Here is a 24,318-nt window from a genome sequence, read left to right as displayed (position 1 = left end):
TTGAAACTCTTCAGTAATGGTGTTTGCAACTTGTAATGTTTTGTTTTAAAGAAAAATCTATCTGTAATAACAACTTGTTAGACCTGTCATTATATTCATATGAATGGATTTTGACTAGAACGTATCTTTGACAGGTACTGATTTTCCATGTTTCAGTTTTAGCCACATAAAGTACAAGGAAATGCTATATTGCGGAGAAAATCTAATTCTCCCTCCCCCCCATCTCCTGACTGTGGTTTGAATGATATACTTGCAGCTACACATTTAATGTAATTTAGGGTTAGCCTTTAGTTTCATTGGCTTAACAAGGCTTCTTCCTATATTAAGCAAGCTAATTGTTGTCAAGTTTTTGTAGGATTAAAATTGGGAGTTAATTCTGATAGGAAAAAAGTAGTAAAGAAAATAGAATATCTTTTTTTAAAAGTTGCAGGATTAAAGCACTAAATTAATGGCAACTGGAGGAATCTCAACAATATGCTGTGTTCAGGAGATCTCCCATTTGTTGCATCAGTCAGCCAACTATACCATCCACTATTTCATTCCTGTCAACCATCCAATTTATCAGCCACTGATAAATTTATTGAGCATATTTAGTCTACTTTTCCTAAGCAGACAGAGCATATATTTGCCATGTAACTTTAAATATTGGTGGTCCCATAAATTGTTAACTTTTTTTTAGTACGGTGCTACTTTGGTTTACACTACTGCATATCTCTTAAATCCAAAATAGAAAAATTGATTGAAGTTATGAACAATGGCATATATGTATGTAAATATTAAGAAGCCAAAGGTAGAAGTTGACAATTAAGTAACACTTCAGTTCAGTTTTCTCTGTTCTGGGTATTCTTCAGATATGTGGACTTCAATTCTTAGAATTCCTAGTCATTATAGCTATTGCTGAACTGGATACCCAGTTTGGGGAAGTCTGCCTTACGTGTCTAGTTCTGCAGTTTACTGCCTTGAAACTGCTATGCAATGGTAGGATGGAGTTTAATTATCTTGATTTAAGTGGAAGAATGAGTCACCTGCCAATTAATGTGGATTCAGGGTTCTTAAAGCTCTGCTGTCCACAGATTTTTATCACTGAAGTGCAAATGCTATGTAATGTCTATTGTTTGTTAATTATGGTTTGGTACAATATATTTTATGTTATATAGTGTGATTCTTGAATGAAGACTTGTGCTCTGATTTTCCTTGTTTTATTTCAATGTTAGGCTGATATATCTCTATACAACAAATTCAGATCCTGGAAGGATGATCCTACTATGGACAGGACATGCCCTTTTCTCAATAAAATCTATGAAGAAGATATCTTTCCATGCTTAACCTTTTCAAAAAGTGAGGTAATGCTTTGAAAACACATAGTGATACTTACATTGGTTAGGTAATATGAAAGAAGGTCTTTAAAACAACTACCACCAAATACTTTGATATCTTCAATTAAGTACAAAATTCCCTCTTTTACCTGCAAAGTATTTCCACAGAATTATAGGTGTTTGTATTGCATATACTGTAGCTCTGGACCACTTCACAATGAAGGTCATAAATATTATTTCATGAGAAAAGTTTTCTTTTGGATTTGTTTCAAAACAGCATATTGAACCTTTGAATAGTTTCAGTTGATAAATGGTTTCAAGGAGTCAATCTGCCTATAGTCCACGATTAGTGACTGCCTCATTTAGTGATGCTGAAGTAACTTAACCAGTCTTCACATTTATGACACAAGTCTGTAAAGCACAGGAAAGCTGAAGTAAGGTCATAAGCACAGTCCCAACTTCACTTTATAACTTCTTTGTTTAAATGGCAAGCTGTTTTGATGGAAAATATTGCAGTTAATTTTACCAGATTATAATTTCTTTTGTTTTTCATATTGTAGTACAATTTGCTATTCATCTTACTCCTCCTAAGAACTTACTCTGTTGAATACAGATATTGCATTGGTTCCTAATCTTATGAACCCAGAATTAGCTTCATATTAAACTAAGAATCTCTGGGCAGTTCTTCTACATTGCTATTTTTCTTTCCACTAGCATTAAAAACTGATTTGTTCATTAGTTTCTCAAACTGAAAGCCATCTATCTTAAAATATAAAATATTACATACTGAGAATACTTTATTCTTGATCATAATCCATCAATGGGCAACCGTGATATCTGAGCTCTTGTTTGTAGGGTAGGCATGGGATACTCTAGCGTAGAAACAAAGAAGAATTGCAATTAAACTCTAAAATGGGCTTTGTTTTTATCATCTTCTCTGCCTATAAAAATTTGGAAGAAAATAATACGAAATTTCCCAATGATACTGGCCACCAAAATATTGCCTTCGCTTGCAATGCAAATCTAAAGCTGGTTCTTACGTTAATGAATTGTATGGTTTTGCTCCTTTGGTGTTTACATCCTGTGTTGTTCTGGTTTATATGAGAAGAACCATGATAGTGTTTAGGCTTCATGGAATTTCTGCTGCTAATGGTAAGCTTTGGAGAGGGTGGTGTTGGTGTTGGCGGCTGGATATATCATGTTTTCATTCCTGTGCTTCTAAAGCAGTGTTTCTCAAACTTGACCACTGAAAGATATATGGATTTCAACTCCCAGAATTCCCAGGGAGCCATGCTGGCAAGGAATTCTGGGAGTTGATGTCCATACATCTTTAAAAGGCCAAGATTGATAAACATTGATTTGAAGTATTGAAGATACATGCTTCATTTTGTCACAGGTAAATTAATAATATCACCAGACAGAGCTCATAGCATGCTTTGTCAAGCCTTGGGAAACACCTTGAGAAAACTACTACTTGCCTCTTTGTGGTCTATTTTCAGTTGGCCTCTGCTGTCCTGGAAGCTGTAGAAAACAATACATTAAGCATTGAACCTGTTGGTCTGCAGCCTGTTCGATTTGTAAAAGCTTCTGCAGTTGAATGTGGAGGACCCAAGTATGTTGCAATTTAAGGATCTTATGGTACTGGGAATATATTGCTGGGTTTTATTCTGGCAGCCAGAAAAAAATGACTAACAGATTTACATCCAAACAGAAACCCCATAAATGCTGCATGGAAAGCTATAGGATGCACTATTTCTTTCTTAGCAAGACATGGATCTCCATCTTCTTTTATACAGAGAGGTAAGGTTGTGGCCCCTGCAGGTGTTACCAGGGCAAAGGCAGTTGATGTGCCCTGAGAGAGATTAAGAAAGTAGACCGGGCTATTAATCAAAAGCCCATAAAAGCCCATAAGATACGTTAGAAATCTAAGTAAGTCTGAGAATCACTATCATCCAATCTCTGAGTCCTAATTTAGTTTATGGGGTTTAGATTAATAACCGAGTCTAGTTTCTTTTCTTTATAAAATCAGGAGCATTAGTAACATTTACTGATGGTGATTCTGAGGCTGAATTAGATTTTATGGTTGTGAGAATAAATATTTTGTACGCTTAAGAATAATTATGTAATGGAAGAGAACAACTTAATTTCACTTTCTAATATTTACTTGTAAGACATTATAAAAAGAATACATAGATGAAGATACTGGCACATGTTCTAATATTTGCATAGCAGCTTTTTACTTTAAATGTTGATTCTTTGTGTCCAAAAAACAATACTTTGTTAGCATCTGCATTATATAATGTCAGTGACATGCAGGAGTTATAAAGTACATTTATGTACACTGATTATCTTCTTAGTTTTGGTAGTTGCCTAGAACTATTACCATGTATCTGATGTGCTTCAGTACTTGGAAGGGAAGCTTTGTATATCCCAGGCTCTGCAGATCTGACAGTTAATTGGCTCAAGAACAAGGAAAGACTCTTCCTGTCTCCATACTTTACTGTGCTTTCTATATTTTCACTCTTTTATACCCACCTCTACATATTACACACCATCTTGGCTACATCCCCATTTTTATGGCATAAGGAAGTCTCCCCCCCCCTTCCCCCGGGGTCAGGCATTCCACTGATCTCATTTCCCCCGTGGTCCTCCCATTGCATCAGAAACTTACTTCAGGTAGTGCTTCAAGTGGAACTTCTTATCATTAGGTAACTAACAAGAGATGAGCAGCTAGCTACTTCCATAGATAACATTGTGCCTGTGTTCATACATTATGCTGGGCTGTAACCATTGCAAATCACCACAACTGGGTTCATAGAGATGCTAAACGACAACAAAATGAAGGGGTCTCAAGTCTGGAATAGTTGAGATGCTTTTAGGGGGAATTTCTTTTTTTTAAAATTGCAAAGATCACTGCAAAGGACAATTGTGTCTGGAATTGTAAATTTTACCTATGTGTTGTTAACAGCTTTACAAAACATTGTAAACACTGAGCTGATCAGTTTATAATTTGCAATAATTTATGTCAAAGTGGTGTAAAAATAGACTACAGTCTATTTGGCAAACAACTGTTCCATAATTAGAGTGTTCATGTAAATTAAATCATAAATCATCTTTTAAAACTGTTTCATTCTGTTGACAGGAAATGTGCTCTCAGTGGACAAAGTAAATCCTGTAAGCATCGAATCAAGCTGGGGGACTCGGGAAACTACTATTATATTTCTCCTTTCTGTAGGTATAGGGTAAGTGTCGAGCTCTCAAATCACGATTTGTATATTTGGATCAGGCAGGTAATTGATCATGTGGCATTCTAATTCTGTATCCCCCTTCCTTTGTACAGATCACATCAGTGTGTAATTTCTTCACTTACATTCGATATATTCAGCAGGGGCTTGTGAAGCAGCAGGATGGTAAGTTAAGAATAAGGCCTACTGTAAGAAAGTTGTTTTATTTCAGGGGTGTCCAAACTTGGGAACTTTAAGACTTGTGGACTTCAACTCCCAGAATTCCCCAGCCAGCATGGCTGGCTGGGGAATTCTGAGAGTTGAAGTCCACAAGTCTTAAAGTTCCCAAGTTTGGACACCCCTGTTTTATTTCTTAGCAGGGCTGCTATGTTTTTGCAGCAGGTTGCAGAATTTCAGAAGTGTATTTTTACTATATAAACCAAGAACTTGGGGGAAGTTGTAATGCTCCTACAACCTCTGGAACTGTGTCTAAACCCTCTACTTTGCTGCTTTTTTATGATCCCATATGGCATAAGTTAGGAAGAGGAATTTATCTTTCATAATTAAGCTAACAGTCATCTGCGCAAATTTCAAAGGGACAATATGTCATTAAGCATTTAATTTCTAGACAATCAGTGGGCTTCATATAAATATATCCACAGATTTTTGTGACAGATTGTCTGTATCAAGGGAAGGTGGAGGAAGAAAAATAGAAAACAATGTTTCATTCTTCTAAACTGGGCATACAGAGAATATATACACCAGTTTTCTTATTCTCTTAGTTCTTTTGTGAATTTTCCATATCTGCACTACACTTGGGGATTAAACTACATAAACTAAAAGTTAGGTTCAAGCATGCAAACTGATTTTATTTTATACTTGTAAAACATTTTTAAAGATGTAAGCATCATCACTGTATTGTCACTTAAAATCTATTTTGCATGGTCTCAGTATTTTTATATGAAAAATGTTGCGAGAGACTTGATATATTCATCTTTAAATCATTAAATATCAGTTAAATACTGTCATAACCTTTTATATACACAGTATGCACAGTTGTTAGTTCTAATTTTGTGTTAATGTTTTACCAAACTTTAAGGCCTACAGTATTAGTGTAAAAAGTGGAAAATGTTATTTTGAAATTTAGATGTTTTTATCTGAGTCCTTGTAGGTGCATCTAAAAAAACCTTAAATGTTTGTAAAATCCTAAAGCAAAGAAATATTTTTATATAAACAGAGTAAGTAAATAGTTTTAAGGCAGGAAAAATATAATTAACATAGTGCAGTTGGTAAAGATTGAGGTGACATTAGATTTCACCCCAAAATCTTGAATTAGTTTGAAAGATGAACTGAATGATAGGCTATGTCCGTGATGGCGAACCTATGGCATGCACCACAGGTGGCACCCGGAGCCATTTCTGAGGGCACGCGAGGCATTGTCCTGTCAGCTCGTGCGCATGCGCCCGCTGGCCAGCTGATTTTTGATAGTTTTTTTTAAAATCTCCGGAGGATTCCCTGAAGCCTCCAAAGGGCGAAAAACAGCCCAATGCAAACCAGAAATGAGGAGAGAGCTGCCGGAACGGGAAAGACAAGCGGCAAGGAAAGAGGCTTCTTTCACTCGTGCTGGCTGCTCTATTCCCCTCCCCCCCGCTACTAAAAAGGAACCTGCCTGATCGCTGGAATCCAAAGGGAAATGAGGAGAGAGCTGCTAGCAGGGGGTGGGGAGACAAGCGGCAAGAAAAGAGGCTTCTTTCACTCACAGTGGCTGCTGTTGCCCTTTTCTCCATTTCAGTGCTACGCCATCGAGGTTGCCCCACCCACCATCGCCCAGGTCCTCGCTTCTCCCAAGCATTTCTTTGCCTACCTGATTTCCAGCTCCATTGCGTTTCTTACCATCGTGTGCAGAGAAATAAAGTTTGTGGGACTAAAAAAAAACTTCAGTCAATTCCAACTTGGGGGGGGGGGGGAGCGAGAGATCTCGCAAAGTTGGAATTGATTGATTGAAGGGGGGGGGGTTTCGGCCCCACAAACTTTGTTTTCCTGTCTAAAATGGCAAGAAACACGATGGAAAAATGCTACGGAGGGGAGATTAAATAGGCAAAGAAATGCTTGGGAGAAGCGAGGACCTGGGTGATGGTGGGTGGGGCAGGCTCCATGGAGTGGTGCTGAAATGAAGAAAAGGGCAACAGAGCAGCCACCTTGAGGAGGAAAAGCTGCTTTTTCTTATTTCCTTGCTGCTTGTCTTTCCCTCATGCAGATAGCTCTCTTCCTCATTTCCCTTTGGATTGCAGCGACCAGGCAGGATCCTCTGTGCTAGCACGGGGGAGGGGGGGAAACAGAGCAGCCACCTTGAGGGAAAAAAAGCTGCTTTTTCTTCTTTCCTTACTGTTTGTCTTTCCCCTGTGCCAGCAGCTCCCTTCCTCATTTGTCTATTGACTGTAGTGCCCAGGATCCTCTTTAATAGAAGGGGGGAATTTAGCAACTGGACTCACACCTGCCATAGTAAAAATCTTTACACAGGAGAATGATAAGGGAAGGTTTTTTGACACAGGAGCATACTTGAGCATCCCCCCACCCCCACCCCAGTCTCTGCCCGTTTGTGGCAGAGCAACCTCTTCCCTCACTGGGTGTTAGCCAAGGGGAAGCAGCCAGAGCAGGGAGTGGCAAGGAAGCCTTGTGCAAAAATGCGCGGTCCACACAGGTGGGGGGGGACATTAAGTTATGTGGGTGGACACTTGAGTTCGTGTGATAGCGCGCACGCATGTGCTTTTGGCACCCGAGGCGAAAAAGGTTCGCCATCACTGGGCTATGTAATCAAAAGTGGTTAGACATAATGCTATCCTTAATATAAAATACATGGATTTTTTTTCCAGTCAGCAACTCTCAGTATCTGTATTATATTTAAATAGCACTTTTAGTATCTGAAAACTCAGATTTAACATTGCTAAATATCTTTGTTCATTGGGAACTTTTAAAGAAGCATTTTTTTCCACAACATCTCCTTTTCTTTTGCACAGTGGACCAGATGTTTTGGGAAGTAATGCAACTGAGGAAAGAGATGTCGCTGGCAAAACTTGGCTATTACAGGGAGGAGCTGTAACTCCAGCATTTCTGGTGCCTGCATGAACTTCCATAACTGTACATACATTTGAGCCGGTTCTATATCTATGTCTATTTATTTTAAAATGGGTCCAAGATTATGTGCAAGATTGCACTACATACTCCTATAATTCAACAGAATAATTTTACACAAGAGATTAAAGCTGGCAAGGCAAGAGAATTTTCAGGTATACTTGTGACTACAACTTATGACTGAGAAATTCAGGTGAAACACTGCTCAAGATTTATATGCATTTTTGTGTGGTCTAGAGAGAGTTTTTAATATAAAATTTCATCTTAATAAAAGGTTAAATCTGAACTCCCTGGGTCTGAAACATTCTTTTAAAAAATGTGTAGTTGGTAAAATGTATGAAAGAAAGTGATTATTTTTACCAAAAACCAGTAATCGAGAGCCTGAAATGATTCTGGATAAATGGTGATTAATTAGTGCAAGTGGGGATATAGCAAATGTTCATACTGAAGCATACATTTCCATTAAGAGCTGTTTGCAATAAGATGTGGAGATGAATTAAAAAAATAATATCAACTACTGCTGATTTAGCTTCAGAAGTATTGAGTGTCTGTGAATGCTTTCATCTTCTGATTCTACTTAGCAAAATCTAAAATTAATTAAAGTATTTTTCTCTTCAGTCTATAATATTTGCTTTGTTGGGAAATCAAACAGAAACATATTTTCTAAGGAACATGGAGCTGTTGTTTGTGATTAGTGAATGAATAGAAAGGAGTTCCTGCTGAAGAAAACAACATGGAAAAGGTTCATCAGCTTTGCCCTTGTCCCAAAGTAACGCTCCCACACCAATAGCTGCTGAATAGACATCCTGTACTGTCAGTACTGATGAGATCCCAAAGAACTCTGATTCTTATTGATTCATCACCTTTTCTTTTATTTGAGCATGGCTAAAAACACTCTCAAATCATTAACTTCACTATTACTTCTCTTTCCAACACTGAAATTTGATCATGCTTTTTCTATTTCTGGTTGAGGTTTATCTTCCACTTAGTGTGCATTACACAGGTTGCTACTCTGAGGCAAATACTGGGATATTTAATTATTTCTTGGTCATTAGGCTCCATATTGCAAAATAGAAGCTACGGAGTTGACAGATTTGATCCAAATGGTAGCTTTCTGTATCTTGGCAGTACTATAAACCAGTTTTTCTCAATGTTTTTCTCTGAGAGATTCTTGAAATAATTTTCAGTCCTTAGGAGACCGCTGGATAAAAATTGCAAAAAAATATATACAAAAACTGCACAATACAATACAATATAGTTTTACAACGTTTATACCAAGAGCAAGAAGTTCCAAGACATTTTTTTTAATCATGGAAAGCCAGATTGCTGTAGTCCAGGGGTGTCCAAACTTGGGAACTTTAAGACTTGTGGACTTCAACTCCCAGAATTCCCCAGCCAGCATGGCTGGCTGAGGAATTCTGGGAGTTGAAGTCCACAAGTCTTAAAGTTCCCAAGTTTGGACACCCCTGCTGCAGTCCCTTTCTCTACCTTACCAGAAATGTTTTACAGTTTTTTAATGCCTGTGCTAGACAATTTGGCTATATTCAGGGTCTGTATTTTTCTGTTCCCCCTAGCTATGAATAGTATCTTGGGCCATGTGGAACCATTATTAACATCATTAATAAATAATTAATAAACATCATTAACAAGTTTCAGCTCTATTGTTCAGGAAGCGGCAACAACTGCATGTGCTGCTTTTCCAGCTCAGTATTGGAGTACTTTCTCACGCTCACACACCTGTCACATATCCATGTACATAATGTATCTACAGTTATGCTACTTGTAAACGTCAAAAGATGGGTAAAATTGAACATTTGGGGATAATATTGACATATTGAGCCAGTGATAGCAGGTGAGGTGACAAAAGTAATAGTTTAATTTTTTCTGCCTTAAAGGCTATTGTTAATTTAAGTATAATGAAAGATGGTATAAAAGCCTTTTATCAGTATGTTTTGAATTTGAAATAGATTGTGTTTTCTATAAAAATTAATACAAAATTGGCAAATCATATTTCACAATTTGATGGCTAGCATACCCAGCATTAAAAACATGAAAACAAATATCCATAAATTAAATACAAAGCAAAGGAGAAAGACAACAGAAAACAGAAAGGAGTAAATGTAGCTTAGGGTTGGACTGTGGAGTCCTTGATTCTGTCTGAACTGGGTTATGTGCTTGCAGACATTTCATTACATCAGTGCATCAGTGCATCAGCTACATGCATCAGTGCGAATCATTAGCACATGATTGAGATGATGAAAGTCTGCAAGCAAATAGCTAAGCTCAAAGAGCATCGAGGACTCCAGAGAAAACAGAAAAATCTTCAGAACTTAAAACCTACTAGTAGTGAAAGCATGGTTAGAGGTATGATAACATGTCTTGCGAAATATATTCCAGAAGAGTTAGCTGAGTCCAGCTGAGGGAGATTAATCTAAGGCCCACTATGAATTAAATTTCAAATAGACTTGAATCTTGGGATGGGTTAGCCATAATCTGCATGTTAATCTTGGATGCATCTTCAAACAATTTATTGAAGATCTGCATTTGTAAAATACCGTATTTTTCGAAGTATAAGACACAGCTTTTTCCTTCAAAAAAGAGGCTGAAAATCTGGGTGCATTTTATACACTGAATACAGCATTTTCTGCCTCCCAAAACCCCACCCTCTTCACCAAAATGGCTGTGCAAAGCCTTTAAGAGGCTTTCAGAGTGCTCCTGGGGGCTGGGGAGGGCAGAAATGAGCGAAAAATGGGCCGTTTTTTGCTCAATTTTGTCCCCCCCCAGCCCCCAGGAGCACTCTATAAGCCTCCTAAAGACTATCCATGCCCTTTTTTTGACAGAAAACAGGCCATTGTTGCTCGTTTTTGGAGACCCCCCACCCCCCAGGAGCACTCTACAAGCCTCCTAAAGACTATTCATGCCCTTTTTTTGGGAAAAAAAAACGTGCCATTTTCATGAAAAATTGGCTGTTTTGGGGAGGTCTGCAGAGTGCAAAAACTTTTTTTTTAATTTGCCTCTTCAAACCTTGGTGCAGTTAATTCAGGGCCCTACTCACGAGGGAGGCCACACCCTGGACCTTGTTTTTGTCTCTGGCCAGTGGACGAGTGATCTGGGAATAGGGGATCTAGACACTATTCCCCTGTCATGGTCGGATCACTCACTTCTCCGGCTGGACTTCCCTGGTGCCACCCCCCGCCGCGAGGAGGCGGAACTGGAAGGTATTAGATGGTTCCGCCCCAAGCGCCTGATGGAACCGGATAGGTTCCAGACGGAACTTGGGCCACCTACTGTGGACCTGACCCGCCCCCGAGTGGAGGACCTGGTAGACGCATGGAATAGTGCGACTACCGGGGCCCTAGACCGGGTGGCGCCTTTGCGGCCTCTCTTGCGGCGACGAACCACCCTGGCACCTTGGTTTACCGAGGAGCTAAGGGTGATGAAACGCCACAAGAGACGCCTAGAGAGTCGTTGGAGATCCTCCCGTTCCGAATTTGACCGAGCACAGGTACGAGCATATTTGAAGACGTACCTTGTGGCATTAAGAGCGGCCAAACGTCAACATTGTGCCGCTCTTATTGCGTCTGCAGATAACCGCCCTGCTGCCCTGTTTCGGGTGACCCGTTCCCTCTTGTTTGAGAGACCACGGGAAGCCCCATTACAGGGCAGAGCAGAGGAGTTTGGGAATTATCTACAGGATAAAGTCGCTCAAATCCGGATGGGATGGACCCCTTTCAGTGATTCAGTAGAGACGCCCGTTGCGAGTCTTGAGGGACCGCTTTGGGAGGAGTTCGACTCGGTTGCCATCGAGGATTTGGACAGGTTGCGTGGACGTCTGCGACCTACCACATGTTTATTGGACCCGTGTCCCTCCTGGCTTGTACTGGCATCCTGGGAGGTTACGCGCGACTGGCTCCTGGGCCTGGTGAACGCCTCGCTGGGTGAGGGTTCTCTACCGGCCGCCTTGAAAGAGGCGGTGGTGAGGCCCCTGCTCAAGAAGCCTTCCCTGGACCCAACGGACCTAGTCAATTATCGTCCAGTCTCCAACCTTCCTTTTTTAGCGAAGGTTGTAGAGAGTGTGGTAGCACAGCAGTTCCCACGTCACCTGGAGGAAAATGATTATCTAGACCCGCGCCAGTCCGGCTTCCGACCCGGGCACAGCACAGAGACGGCCTTGGTCGCATTGGTTGATGATCTCTGGAGGGCCAGAGATAGGGGTTGTTCCTCTATCCTGGTCCTATTAGATCTCTCGGCGGCGTTCGATACCATCGACCATGGTATCCTGTTGCACCGGCTAGAGGGGCTGGGAGTCAGGGGCACCGTCTTACGGTGGTTTGGCTCCTACCTCTCTGATCGGACGCAACGTGTGTTGACAGGGGAGCAGAGTTCGACCCGGAGGCCACTCACATGTGGAGTGCCACAGGGATCGGTACTCTCGCCTCTCCTGTTCAACACATATATGAAACCGCTGGGCGAGATCATCCGTGGTTTTGGGGTGGGATATCATCTGTATGCTGATGATACTCAGCTATACATTTCCACCCCGAACCACCCCAATGAGGCCGTCGAAATGATGTCCCGGTGTCTGGAGGCCGTACGGGTCTGGATGGATGGCAACCGACTAAAACTCAACCCTTCCAAGACGGAGTGGCTGTGGCTTCCGGCCTCCCGGTTCAACCAGGTGTTTCCATCTCTGGCCATCGGGGGCGTCCAACTAGCCCCCATGGAACAGGTGCGCAATTTGGGCGTCCTCCTGGATGCCCGGCTGTCCATGGATAACCATGTAACAGCCGTGGCAAGGGGGGCGTTCCATCAGGTCCGCCTGATGCGCCAATTGCGCCCCTTATTGGACCGGGATGCCCTACGCACAGTCACCCATGCGCTAGTGACGTCTCGCCTGGATTACTGCAATGCTCTCTACATGGGGCTTCCCTTGAGATGCACTCGGAGACTACAGTTGGTCCAGAACGCGGCCGCGCGGGTGATTATGGGGAGGACTAGGTACTCCCCTGTAACACCTCTCCTGCGCGAGCTGCACTGGCTTCCTGTGGTCTACCGAGTGCGTTTCAAGGTTTTGATTATGATCTTTAAAGCGCTTCATGGCACAGGGCCTAGTTATATGCAGGATCGCATCCTGCCCCACACATCCCTACGACCAATTCGCTCACACAGAGAGGGACTTCTCCGGGTGCCGTCCGCCAAACAGTGCCGGGGGGCGACACCCAGGAGCAGAGCCTTCTCTGTGGTGGGCCCAGCCCTGTGGAATGACCTCCCCCGTGACATCAGGATTACTTCCGATCTCCGCTCCTTCCGTGTACAGCTGAAGACCCACCTCTTTCAATTATCTGGCCTGGCTCAATCGTAATTATTCTTATTCCTCCTAACTGTTTTTAAATTGTATTTTAAACGTTAAATCTTAATTTTATATCGGGTTTTTACAATTGGGGTATTTTAATGCGGGTCTTTTAACTGTCTATATGATGTAAATTGTTTACCTCCTCCGAGTCCGTGTTTGTGTATCTGTATGTATGTCCTGTATGTACGCCTATGTGTTTTATATATTTTCTGTGTTTTATATGCCCCATTGTACGCCGCCCCGAGTCCTACTTGGAAAGGGAGCGGCTAATAAATTCAAACTTATTATTATTATTATTATTATTATTAACTTATTATTATTATTATACTCCGAAAAATACAGTAACTATATAGAGTGCTATTTGATTTTATATTTAAAAACACAGCCATTCTTATAAGAAGAACCCACAAGTATATTTCAGTGTATAGGTAGTCCTCGACTTAACCATTTGTTTAGTGACTGAAGTTAAAAGGACACTGAAAAATGTGACTTATGACTGCACGATCCAATGTGAGTGGGTCACCACGACCACAGAGGTTTAGTCTTCCAAGCTTTCAGACTCATGCTGGAGCCCATCCTCAGGGAAATTCTCTCTATTGGAATAAGTGCTTTGGGCTATTCTATGCTTCATATAAGGTACAACATAAATATGGAGCATAGAATAGCTCAAACACATATTCCGGTAGAGAAAAGTTCCCTGAGGATGGGTGCTAGCACGAGTCCAAAAGTTTGGAAGACTGAACCCCTTGTCTCAGTGACTGACCCAGATTGGGTCTTGTAACATTATCCTGAGACAAACACATTTGCCTTCATTCGTGACTTATGATTGTTTCTCACACTTACAACCATTGCAGCATCAAGGTGATCAGAATTTGGGTGCTTGGCAACTGGTTCATGTTTAACTCAGTTGCAGTGTCCCAGGATCATGTGATCACCTTTTGTAGCCTTCTGGCAAGCAAAGTCAATGGGAAAGCCAGATTCACTTAACAACTGTGTTACTAATTTAACAACTGCAGTGATTCACTTAACAACTGTGGTAATTAAGGTCATAAAATGGGGCAAAACTCACTTAGCAATTGTCTCACTTAGCAACAAAAGTTTTGGGCTCAATTGGGGTCATAAATCGAGGATTATCTGTACTTCACTATACTCAGAAGTTGGCAAGACTTTATAAAGATGATTTCAATAAAGTATTTATGGATGGAATGTGCTGATCTTAATCCTGCATAGTTGGAAGTTGACCAATGTCCCTGTGTGTATTTTTCTTTGAACCATTTTGTCTCCTGCAAGATACAGCATTATGTCTTTCTATGTTTCAGTGAAATCCCAGAGGAAGACATCACAAAGGAATCCCTCCCTTATGTCTTTCTGGAAGGTTTAGGGTTCAAAATGATGAAAGATGCAAAAGAGAAAACAGCAAGGCCAGCAGTGGCATTCTTCCCCACCTTCAAAAATAAATGCCTCAGAAATGCCGCCAAAGAGAAAAATTCAGACGTCTTTAAAAAACTTTTGGAGGATGGTCTTCGATAGTTGCAGGAGAAGGGAATTAAAAAAAGGATTTTTCAATTTTAAAAAAAGCTAAATTGACACATTCTAGAGTAACACCTCTAAGATGTTAGAAGAAGTGCTAAAATGGACAAGCAAAGAGCTGTACTTATTGAATGACGAAGAAATGATTTGGAGCTCTGTTGATATCAATGCTGGTGACACTGATAACAATTTAATATCTCCATCAAATAGCAGTAAATTCATTTGTCTCCAACAAATGTGATTAATATAAAAAAGATTGCCACCAAAAGTCCTGAGAAAGAATACAAGTATACCAATCTAATTTATCATGAATCAATTGAATATCTTAACAGATATTTGCAGTCCTTGCTACACTAGCATCAGTTTTTTTTAAAAAATGTATTCAACTGTGACCACACTAACATTGTTGTCAAATTATATTTTCATATCTTGAGATCTAAATTTTGGTCATGCGAGGTTAGCGCCCTCATGCATCTCAAATCATGGACAGGGACAGGGAGGCTTTGTTACAGACCAAACTGGCATTCAATACCAGCAGCCAATGGAGTCCAGGGCCACTTAAGGTCCACTAACAGGGCATTGGAGATGAGGTCATGTTTTATATATCTTTGTTTTTTCATAATAATACCCTAATTCTACAAAACAACAACAACAACCAGTTTGCTGTTTTAGTTGTTATCTTAATAATTCTTAGGTCCTTGGTTAGTACCTGACTTATTAAGTTTTCACCAGTCTTAGCCAGTGAATCTAACTACTACAGCATACTCACACATAATTTTAACTGCACATTACTACGTCCTTTTTTAAACTAATCTCCAGTTTCTAGCTCTTTAGGTCATGATAGTAAAGTACTTGTTAATTTATGGAAAATTATTCTAAATCAAATAATGACAAATCTGTGATTTATACCAAAACTATGTTGTCATGATAGTAGTGTGAGCAATCTTATAACAACATTCACCTAGCCTTGAATCAAATTACTGTTTAAAAAAAAGATATTTCAGCTGCGGGTAATTTATAATTTTATTTGCTATACCATAAGGAAAAGTTGTAACAAATGGTGTAGAAAAATCATAAAAGTTAAACTGGAGGAAGAAGATGAAATGTTATACTGCTGGGAACTTATTAAAGTCTAATTGACACCAAACTCTTATAATCCTCAACATATGGCAATTGAGTCTTGTTATACATTACAACTGGAGTCGTTATCACAACCATTTGAAAGACACACAATTGGAGAAGATTACTTAATGTAATAGTGTTTCCAGGGTGATAGCTTGTTTTCTACAGCAAAACCAACTGAACACTTTATTACATTATCAGTTTTTGTGAGCTATAATCAATTTCATCAGTTGCATGAAGTAGGAACATGAATTCAGCCCTAATTGGAGGAGAAAAAGAATAATGAGATTAGAAGATATGAACTGGAGAAGACACAGAGCATGCTATATTTTCTAAGCAATTCAGTTTTCATTCTCAATGCAGTTTAAGTATTTGCTTGCATTATTATGGACATACTTTGTTAATGAATGCACATAAAGTAAGAGATCAATAATCTCACAAGATGGCAGCATTTAAATTTAAATGGGGCTACTCTGCAGAAAATATAATTTCATTTAATAGCACTAATTCCCAAAACAAACAGGCAAGATGTTGCACCTTTTCAATCATTTTCTTATTTACTTATTTGTTGGTTTTATTTAATACAGACACATGGGCATCTATTGAGCAAACAACCAAACAAATGCAATTTAAATATATGCATCAGACACTGGGACACAAATATGTAAGGTGGCAATAGCGTCACCATATATATATCATTATTTTGGTGTCTGCTATGGGGTGCTAGGGACTGTTTCAGCACATTTTATTTATTTTTATTGGCTCAAAGAAAGTAGTAGCTACAGAGACTTCAGTAATAAGCTGTAGATAAAAGCTAATTATCAGGCAGTAACTCACTACAACAAAATGTAATGCTGTTTCTAAAACCTTGCTTTAGTTTGTGCCATGATTGGATTTTGGTTCAAAATAATTTTGTATTTATATTTATTAGTTTGTCAAACATGTACAAGATAGCAGGTATAAATATAAACATGGATATGAACAAAAGAAATGAATACAAATAAATGGGAACAGTATTCTTTAAAAAAACGTTTTTCAGGTTATGATTATTTTCTGAAATATATTCCCTAGTAAAATAATAGTAAAAATAACAAAATATATCACAGCAACTTAATTATAAATTATAATTCTATTCATAATGTAATCCCAATTGCAATATTAATCAACAATAACAGCCACACAAAAACATAAGAACAACCAAATTGCTTGAAAAGATTGCCATCTCCTAGTTTGAAGACAAGTTTTTTGATATCTCAAATGCTCACTTTCTTCTCCTTGTATCAGTAAATCTCAGGTTTGCAATCCAACTGAACAGAACAATTGAACCAGAGATCAAAGAACATCTGTATTATTTCTTCCTTCTTATTTCTCAATTAGAAATTATTTTCTCTACTGAAAGAATTGGGAACTTGGAAATCTAAAATGTTGCACAACTACAACTCCCAGCAGCCTCAGTGAAAGACATGGACAGTTTCCTCACTCCTATGGAAGAAAGTTTGGGCTAGTAAAACAAGCAAGATGCGCTAATTTACAGAAAACAGCCTTTCTTTAAGGCAGTGTTCTTTTGTTTAGGTAGAAATCAGAAGAAGAAAATATTGAATACAGTATAGGCTGGAATTGCTCAATAATAATAAACACCAAAGAAGAGATTAAGAAAGCATAAAGAACACCTGGTACAATTTCTTCACTTTGAATGAATTCAGTATATATGTATATCAATTATAGTAATTGTTTATACTGCAATGTAATTGTTTATATAGATAATTTAGCAGATGAAAAGGATGTCCTTATTTTTCCTGCATGTTCTCTTCTTTTGGAGACTATATCAGGCAAATATTACACATAGCTACTTTGTTATGTGTATTGAACCCAATGGGGCTACCAAATCTATGCTGCAAAAATCCAGACTCTAGTAGATGTCAGATTGTAGCTAATTATATTGATTTTTGAAGCTGATCTACAGGTAACAATATTTGTTTAATTTTAGAAATATTTATTTTTTAAAGGAAGAGAACAATTTTGTGGTTATAAGAGACATAATTAGGAGAAAGGGTAGTCTACTTAAGTTTGGATAATTTTGGAAAGTGTTAAAGCAACTTTCTCTGACTAAGTGTATGGATAAAAGTTGAGTTTCTGGAGAAGAGAATAATTTTTAATAAATTACAAAAAGATAGGATTTTCTCCATTTGAAGATTTTACTATTGGAATGAGCTTCCTAGGGAGACAACTACCATTTAATTGCTCTTTTTCTAGTCTTCATAGCCCCCCCTCCCCCCAGTTTGATTTAATGACTGTTCCATATTGGAATTCTAGATTTTATGTTTTATGTGCTATTTATTCATTCTATATATTTTAAAATTATTTTTTATTGATTTTTAGAAACTTGATGGTTTATACCATTATATATAGTATGGATGTTTATATTGTAATGCGTGATATTTTAAACTGCCCAGAGAAACAATTATCCTTTCCCCAAAACCTCATTATTACAAAGAATCAGTATAATATTATAATAGTAATAATGTGTGAGATTACAGCATCACAAAATTATGAAAGACTATAAAATTATCACATAAAGAGGACACGGAGAAGTGGATTTATCTGTGAATGTTAAAATAATAAAAGTAACTCCAGTGTAAAATGTAAAAAGTAGTTACAGCATGTGCTTATTTCAGTAAACCAGCTGAGCTGCAACTATGCTCTGATGATGTTGATCACGTGGTATTCCCTTAGGCCATGAAAAGCCTTTTTGGCTTTGTTGATCATGAATGACTGTACTATTATCTGCTGGGCCAAGCAGCCAGCCAGCCATCAGCCCCACCTTTTTTGAAAGCCATATTCAGGCTGCGCTCACTGTGAATTGCTGTGACCTATATTACAGCTTTAAGCCTGGAGGGAATGAGACTCTCCTAGTCCTGTGATTGCTCTGTAGCGTCAATATTTCTCATAGAAAGGGAGGATTGCAATAATCTTTCTCTCTCTCTCTCTCTCTCATAAATGAGGCATACATTTGAAGATGAAGAAAAACTGGCCAACAGACAATTTACAAAACTTTACATTGGATTGGTGATTATATGATATGATTAATGAAAGTGCATCTGTGGCTTTAGGCCAAGAGTGGGCTAGATTCCAGCTCTGTAGTACTCTTACTTCAAAATGGCAGGAAACCAGTAATATCAATTATTGCCAAAATAGCTCCAAGGGCCACAAGAGAACCTGGAGCCACAGGGACATGCAACTGTTTTCGGCTCATGAAATAAGATCAATGTCTCTCCAATGTCTTTTCAACCGTTTTCACTGTTTTTCCTCTGGGCCGGCATTTAGAGGCAATTCTCCCTTGCTGTGATTCAATAAATCCTGATGTGGTTATACCCCAATGAAAAGGTCTCCCTTTCTGACCACGTCCCAGATTCTGCTCATTTACTCATTTATATTATGTGGCAATTAAAAATAATCTTATCAAATGGAACGGCTCTTATTCTAGGAACACTTAAGATACAGTATAAAGATGCAGATCTCCATCCTTTGTAACAGAGGAGACTCCTTTTTATAATTATTTTTTTAAAAAGTCCCCCCCCCAAGTTAATATCCGATGCTTTATTTGAAATCTTTTTGAAAACCTATTTTCTTTGACTTTCAAATTGCACTTAAGTGCTTAAATGCACACATTTGTACATATAAAGACTGATATTTATAAATGATTAGTAATTATTAGTGGCCTATCACAGAATTACAGAATTGAAAGGAACGTTGGAGCATGAAAGCTCGCTTAGAGTTTGTCTCTCACAGTCTGAGTCCTTCAGGTGCTTGTTTGCAAACTCCCAAGTGGGCTTTCATGTGTTTTGCACTGAGGAGAGGCTTCCATCTAGCCCAGGGGTGTCAAAACTCAATTTCATTGAGGGCCGCATCAAGGTTGCATTTGACCTTTGAAGGCCAGGTGGGTGTGGCTGGGGTGGGCGTGGCCAGCCATGACAGCCTCCTGCAGCCCTCTGCCAGCAAAAATGGAGGTTGGGAGGGAGTTCTTGGTCACTTCTCTTACTAAAGGCCTTCCGATTGCTCACTTTGACCGGGCCACCAGCTCTTGGAAGAGTCCTGGTTGCCCCTGTGCTCTTAGGAACCTTCAGTGCAGCAGGAATTTTATTGTAGACTGTGACAGATCTGTGCCTTACAATAATCCTGTCTCTGAGTTCTGCAGGCAGTTCCTTTGACCTCATGGCTTTTGCTCTGCTACAGTATGCATTGTCAGCTGTGATGCCTTGTATAGAGAGGTGTGTGCCTTTCCAAATCATATCCAATCAATTTAATTTACCACAGGTGGACTCCAAGAAGAAGCATATTAGCAACGACCAAGAGAAATGGGAGGGACTAGAGGTGTAATTAAAAATGGAAGGGCTAAAAGGTATGTCATGAAGTATGAACCAGTGTTGTCTAGACAGTTGTGGATATGTATGAAAGTAGGAATTTATATGTTCTTGATCGTTGTATATTATGTTTTAGGGCAGGGGCATCAAACTCGATTTCATTGAGGGCAGCATAGGGTTGTTGTTGATCTTGAGGGGCGTGGCTGGGGGCATGGCCAGCTTCCTTGCCTCCCTCCTCATTCCCCTCTGCCTTCCTTCTTCCCTGCTTCCCTCCTTCTCATTCGCATTTCCCTCCCTCCCTTCTTCCTTTCCTCCTTCCCTCTCCTCTTTCCTTCCCTCCCTCCCTCCTTCTCATCTCCTTCCTTCCGTCCTCCGAGGGGAGGGGGAGAGATTGGCAGCACTGCCGGTCGCCATGCTTATCACAGCTGTTGCTTTCCCACGTGCAGTGGAGGTGGTCCCAGTGAGAGGGAAGCCACACAGGCTGCAAGGTTGGACCAGCAAGCAGGCCATGGAGGTGCTGATGGTGGCACAGTGCTAATCTATAACTGGATGGTGGCCATCCGGCCTGGAACAGGGTGAGCCTTAGATCTGCAGGGCTACCTGGAACCAGCTAGGGGCTGCCCCCACTGCCTCGTCCCTGCCCCCTGCGCGTGTGCACAGGAGGCAGCAAGTGCCCAGGTTATGGAGCCGAAGTGGCGGGGCAGTCCCTCGCCAGCTGCAGTGCAACCCCATGGATCTAAGGTTCCAGCCTGGATGGCGGCCATCAAGTTATAGATCAGTACCTAGCTGCCCTGGCCGGGGGACAGGGTGGAGGCACTGGGGCTAGTTCTTTGCTGTTTCCAAGGCAGCCCTGTGGGCCAGATTTTGTCACATTGCAGGCCAGATCTGGCCCATGGGCCTCAAGTTAGACACCCCTGTTCTACAGAATGATGATAGTGAATCAGGAAAAAATGGGGGAAATTATACAACATTTTGAATTGAAAAGGCTATTAGAGTAGATAGTCCAAATATTAAAGAATGTTTTGCTACCACCCATTCATTCAGGAATAGTGATTATGATTAGTACTTGTTTAGAAGACAATGAAGATTATGGATTAAAATGAACATCTTCCTGAAAAACATTATCAATTCATCACATGGCAATCACATCAGATATTTCCATGGAGTAATCTGTTTAACTATAATTATGAACAATTGTAAGAATCTTTAGGTCTTTTAGTGTGATGCTTTAATGGTAAGAAATATGATACACAAGCAGAGGTGGGTTCCTCTCAGTTCGGCCGAATACGTAGTAACTATCTGGACCGTACAGGTTCCATCCTCGGCAGTGCCATCTTGATTTTCTGTTTTGCACATGCGCAGAACTACCTTCATTGAAAAAATGGATTTTTTTTCTTTTTAATGTTGTGCGCAGGCACAGACTTTTTAAAGGCTTAAATGATTTTTCATTCATTTTGCATCAATTCGGGAATTGTTTTAAAATTCACATAGCAAATATTGGTATTATACATTTTATGTCTATCCTCAATATATGCATATCTATAAGCAATGTTGCCCAATTTAAACTATTTGTGCTATTTTCAGAAATACTGTACATGCAATTTTTTGAATATTTTATTCTATCATTTCAGATACACGTACAGGTGCAGACATATTTTTTGTGTGAATGTCAGAGAGAACTGGGTTCTAGTTCATGTATTGATTTGAAAAGGAGCAATTAGCTAAGTTCATTTGAAAAAAAAAATCAATCAAATTATTTTCATATTTGAACTAAATGTGTGCTGACTGCATTTTAGCATATACAACTATGTACTTTGCAATCAGCACACTCATTTTGTTTAGAAAATGCTTTTATAGCCCTTCCCTGCAAACTGTTTTTCAAACTCCCTGAAACATGCTTAAGGAGTTGCTGATTGCTTTCACTTTCAGTAATCTTTGCATCAAACCACAAATTGCTTTTTAAATGGGTAGGGAGTCACAGTTGTTTGGAATGCATTTCATAAAAAACTGAGGTCTCCATATACTTTAATGTACATCATTACACTGTATATTACTGTTATTATTTATTTTTTTGAATGTATGGTTTCTTTGCCTCACTCCCCTCTCTCAGTATTTTAAAATTGTATTCAGAAATACCAAATAGTCTGATAAATGTGCCTAGAGACAAATATCTCTACAATAAAATTGAGATGTACCGTATTTTTCAGAGTATAAGACACTCTGAAGTATAAGACGCACCTAGATTGTGGGGAGGAAAACAAGGGAAAAATATCTGCCTCTGCCTCTGCCTCCCAACAATTTGCCTCCTTGCAACAAACAGCAAACAGTATAGACAACATACACTGTTTGTAGTGTTATATTTCAGATTATATTTGTACAGATACTGTTAAAATTGATGTGCTTTCTGGAAGTATAGTTATTCTCTACTATTTAAAAGAAGAGCACTTTTTAAAACAATAGCACTGGGTTTCTTCAGATCAAGCATCTATTTTAAAAAGCTTCTTATTTTGTTAAGTTGTCTAGAATAATAATAAAGCAGTCTTTAAAAAATAAGTCTAATAATTTGAACATTCTATAGGCATTTACAGTTGTTGACTTACCTCCTTGCAGCAAACAGCCTGATTAGCACAAGAAAAAAAAATCTACCTCCCAGCAATTTGCCAAGTGGAGCAAATAGCAAGTTTCGCTTTCAATTTCTCCCGATCATCAGCTGTTACAGGCTGCAGGGATTGCTATAGCTCAGTGATGGTGAACCTATGGCACGTGTGCCACAGGTGGCACGCAGAGCCATTTGTCAGGGCACGCGAGGCGCTACCCTGTCAGCTGGCCAGCGTGCATGTGCGCGCTGGCCAGCTAAGTTCACCCTGTTTTAAAGCCATTTTTCGCCCTCCCCAGGCTCCAGAGGCTTTATAGGAGCCTGGGGAGGGCGAAAACAGCCTCCCCCGCCCCCCGGACGCCCTCTGGAGAAATCAGGGAAGCCTCCGGACGGTCCCTGAAGCCTTCGGAGCGCTTAAAATGACCCTCCGACTTCCGGTTTGCTCGGAGGGTCATTTTAAGCATTCCAAAGGCTTCAGGGACCGTCCGGAGGCTTCTCTGATGCCTTCGGAATGCTCAAAATGACCGTCCGAGCAAACCCGAAGTCACTACTGGTTTGCTCGGAAGGTCGTTTTGAGTGCTCCGAAGGCTTCAGGGATTGCCCGGAGGCTTCCCTGATGTCTCTGGAGGGCATCTGGGGGGGCAGGGGAGGCTGTTTTCGCCATCCCCAGGCTCCTATAAAGCCTCTGGAGCCTGGGGAGGGCGAAAAAAGCATGTAAAAATGGGGGGGGGAGTGCCTGTAGTGCGCGCATGTGCACTGGGTTCACTCATTGCATTATGGATGCGGCATGCCCGCACACAACCCCTCCTGCGCTCCCCCCACTTATGGCACGTGAGCCAAAAAAGGTTCGCCATCGCTGCTATAGCTTATTAAAGCCTCCGCAAGCCTGTTTGCTGCAAAGAGGTAAATTGCTGGGAGGCAGAAGCCAAAGGATTGGGGCTGGTGGGTGGGTGGGGTTATATTCAGTGTATAAGACGCACCCGTATTTTCACCCTCTTTTAGGGGGAAAAAGGTGTGTCTTATACTCCAAAAAATATGGTATATCTTACTCCAAACCACCTAAATAAATATATGTACAACTCATATAAGACACTGAAAGTCGTATTGCAGAGAATGCAAATGTAGGTGTCCAGCACTGGGAAAGTAGGAAGAGGCCTTTCTTCAAATGAAGCACAATGAGGGTACGATGATCAAAACGCTGTCCCTTTTCAGATATTACATATCAAAAAGGGAAGGGCCTCTAATCACACACACAAAGCCATCTTGTCTTTTTTTAACCCTTCCTGCAGATCCTTTTGAAATACTCCCTTGAAGCTCTTGCATAGCTCTACTAAGTGGACTAATTGTAGGATCCAGCTGTGCTACTTAATAATAATAAATAAATAATAAATTTGAATTTATTAGCCGCTCCCTCTCCACACAGGACTCGGGGCGGCGTACAATAAAACATATAACACATATAACATATAAAACATATAAAACATAAACATATGTGCAAACACATAAACATCCAAATACACACATATACAGAGACATACATGCACGGAGGAGGTAACAAATTACATCACATTTGGACAGTTAAAAATCACCATTAAAATACCCCATTAATAATAACACAATTTAAGAATTTAAAAAGACTGTCAGGAGGAGTAAGAAAAAATTTACGGTTGAGCCAGGCCAGATA

The 24,318-nt window shown here is 39.9% G+C and overlaps 1 protein-coding gene across 6 annotated transcripts in view; it reads left to right on the top strand.

The window, feature by feature from the left end:
- The window catches only part of RAB3IP (RAB3A interacting protein), a 53,813-nt gene extending 35,533 nt beyond the window's left edge, over positions 1-18,280 (top strand). For 5 of the 6 annotated variants that reach the window (XM_081956967.1, XM_081956964.1, XM_081956966.1 and 2 more), the window contains 5 exons: positions 1,215-1,343; positions 2,816-2,928; positions 4,459-4,558; positions 4,657-4,726; positions 7,558-7,958. In XM_081956967.1, coding sequence (XP_081813093.1) covers positions 1,215-1,343; positions 2,816-2,928; positions 4,459-4,558; positions 4,657-4,726; positions 7,558-7,640 — 495 coding nt within the window. In that variant the 3' untranslated portion in view covers positions 7,641-7,958. Of the gene's footprint in view, positions 1-1,214; positions 1,344-2,815; positions 2,929-4,458; positions 4,559-4,656; positions 4,727-7,557; positions 7,959-17,054 lie in introns of those variants that run through there. The other variant, XM_081956965.1, reaches the window with a different exon arrangement.
- The last annotated feature ends 6,038 nt before the right edge of the window (positions 18,281-24,318 follow it).

The sequence above is a fragment of the Natrix helvetica genome (assembly GCF_964273705.1).
Source record: "Natrix helvetica genome assembly, chromosome: 6".
In the NCBI taxonomy this organism is placed as follows: Eukaryota; Metazoa; Chordata; class Lepidosauria; order Squamata; family Natricidae; genus Natrix; species Natrix helvetica.
Note: the sequence above shows the minus strand (reverse complement) of the source record. Positions and strands in the feature narration are given on the sequence as shown.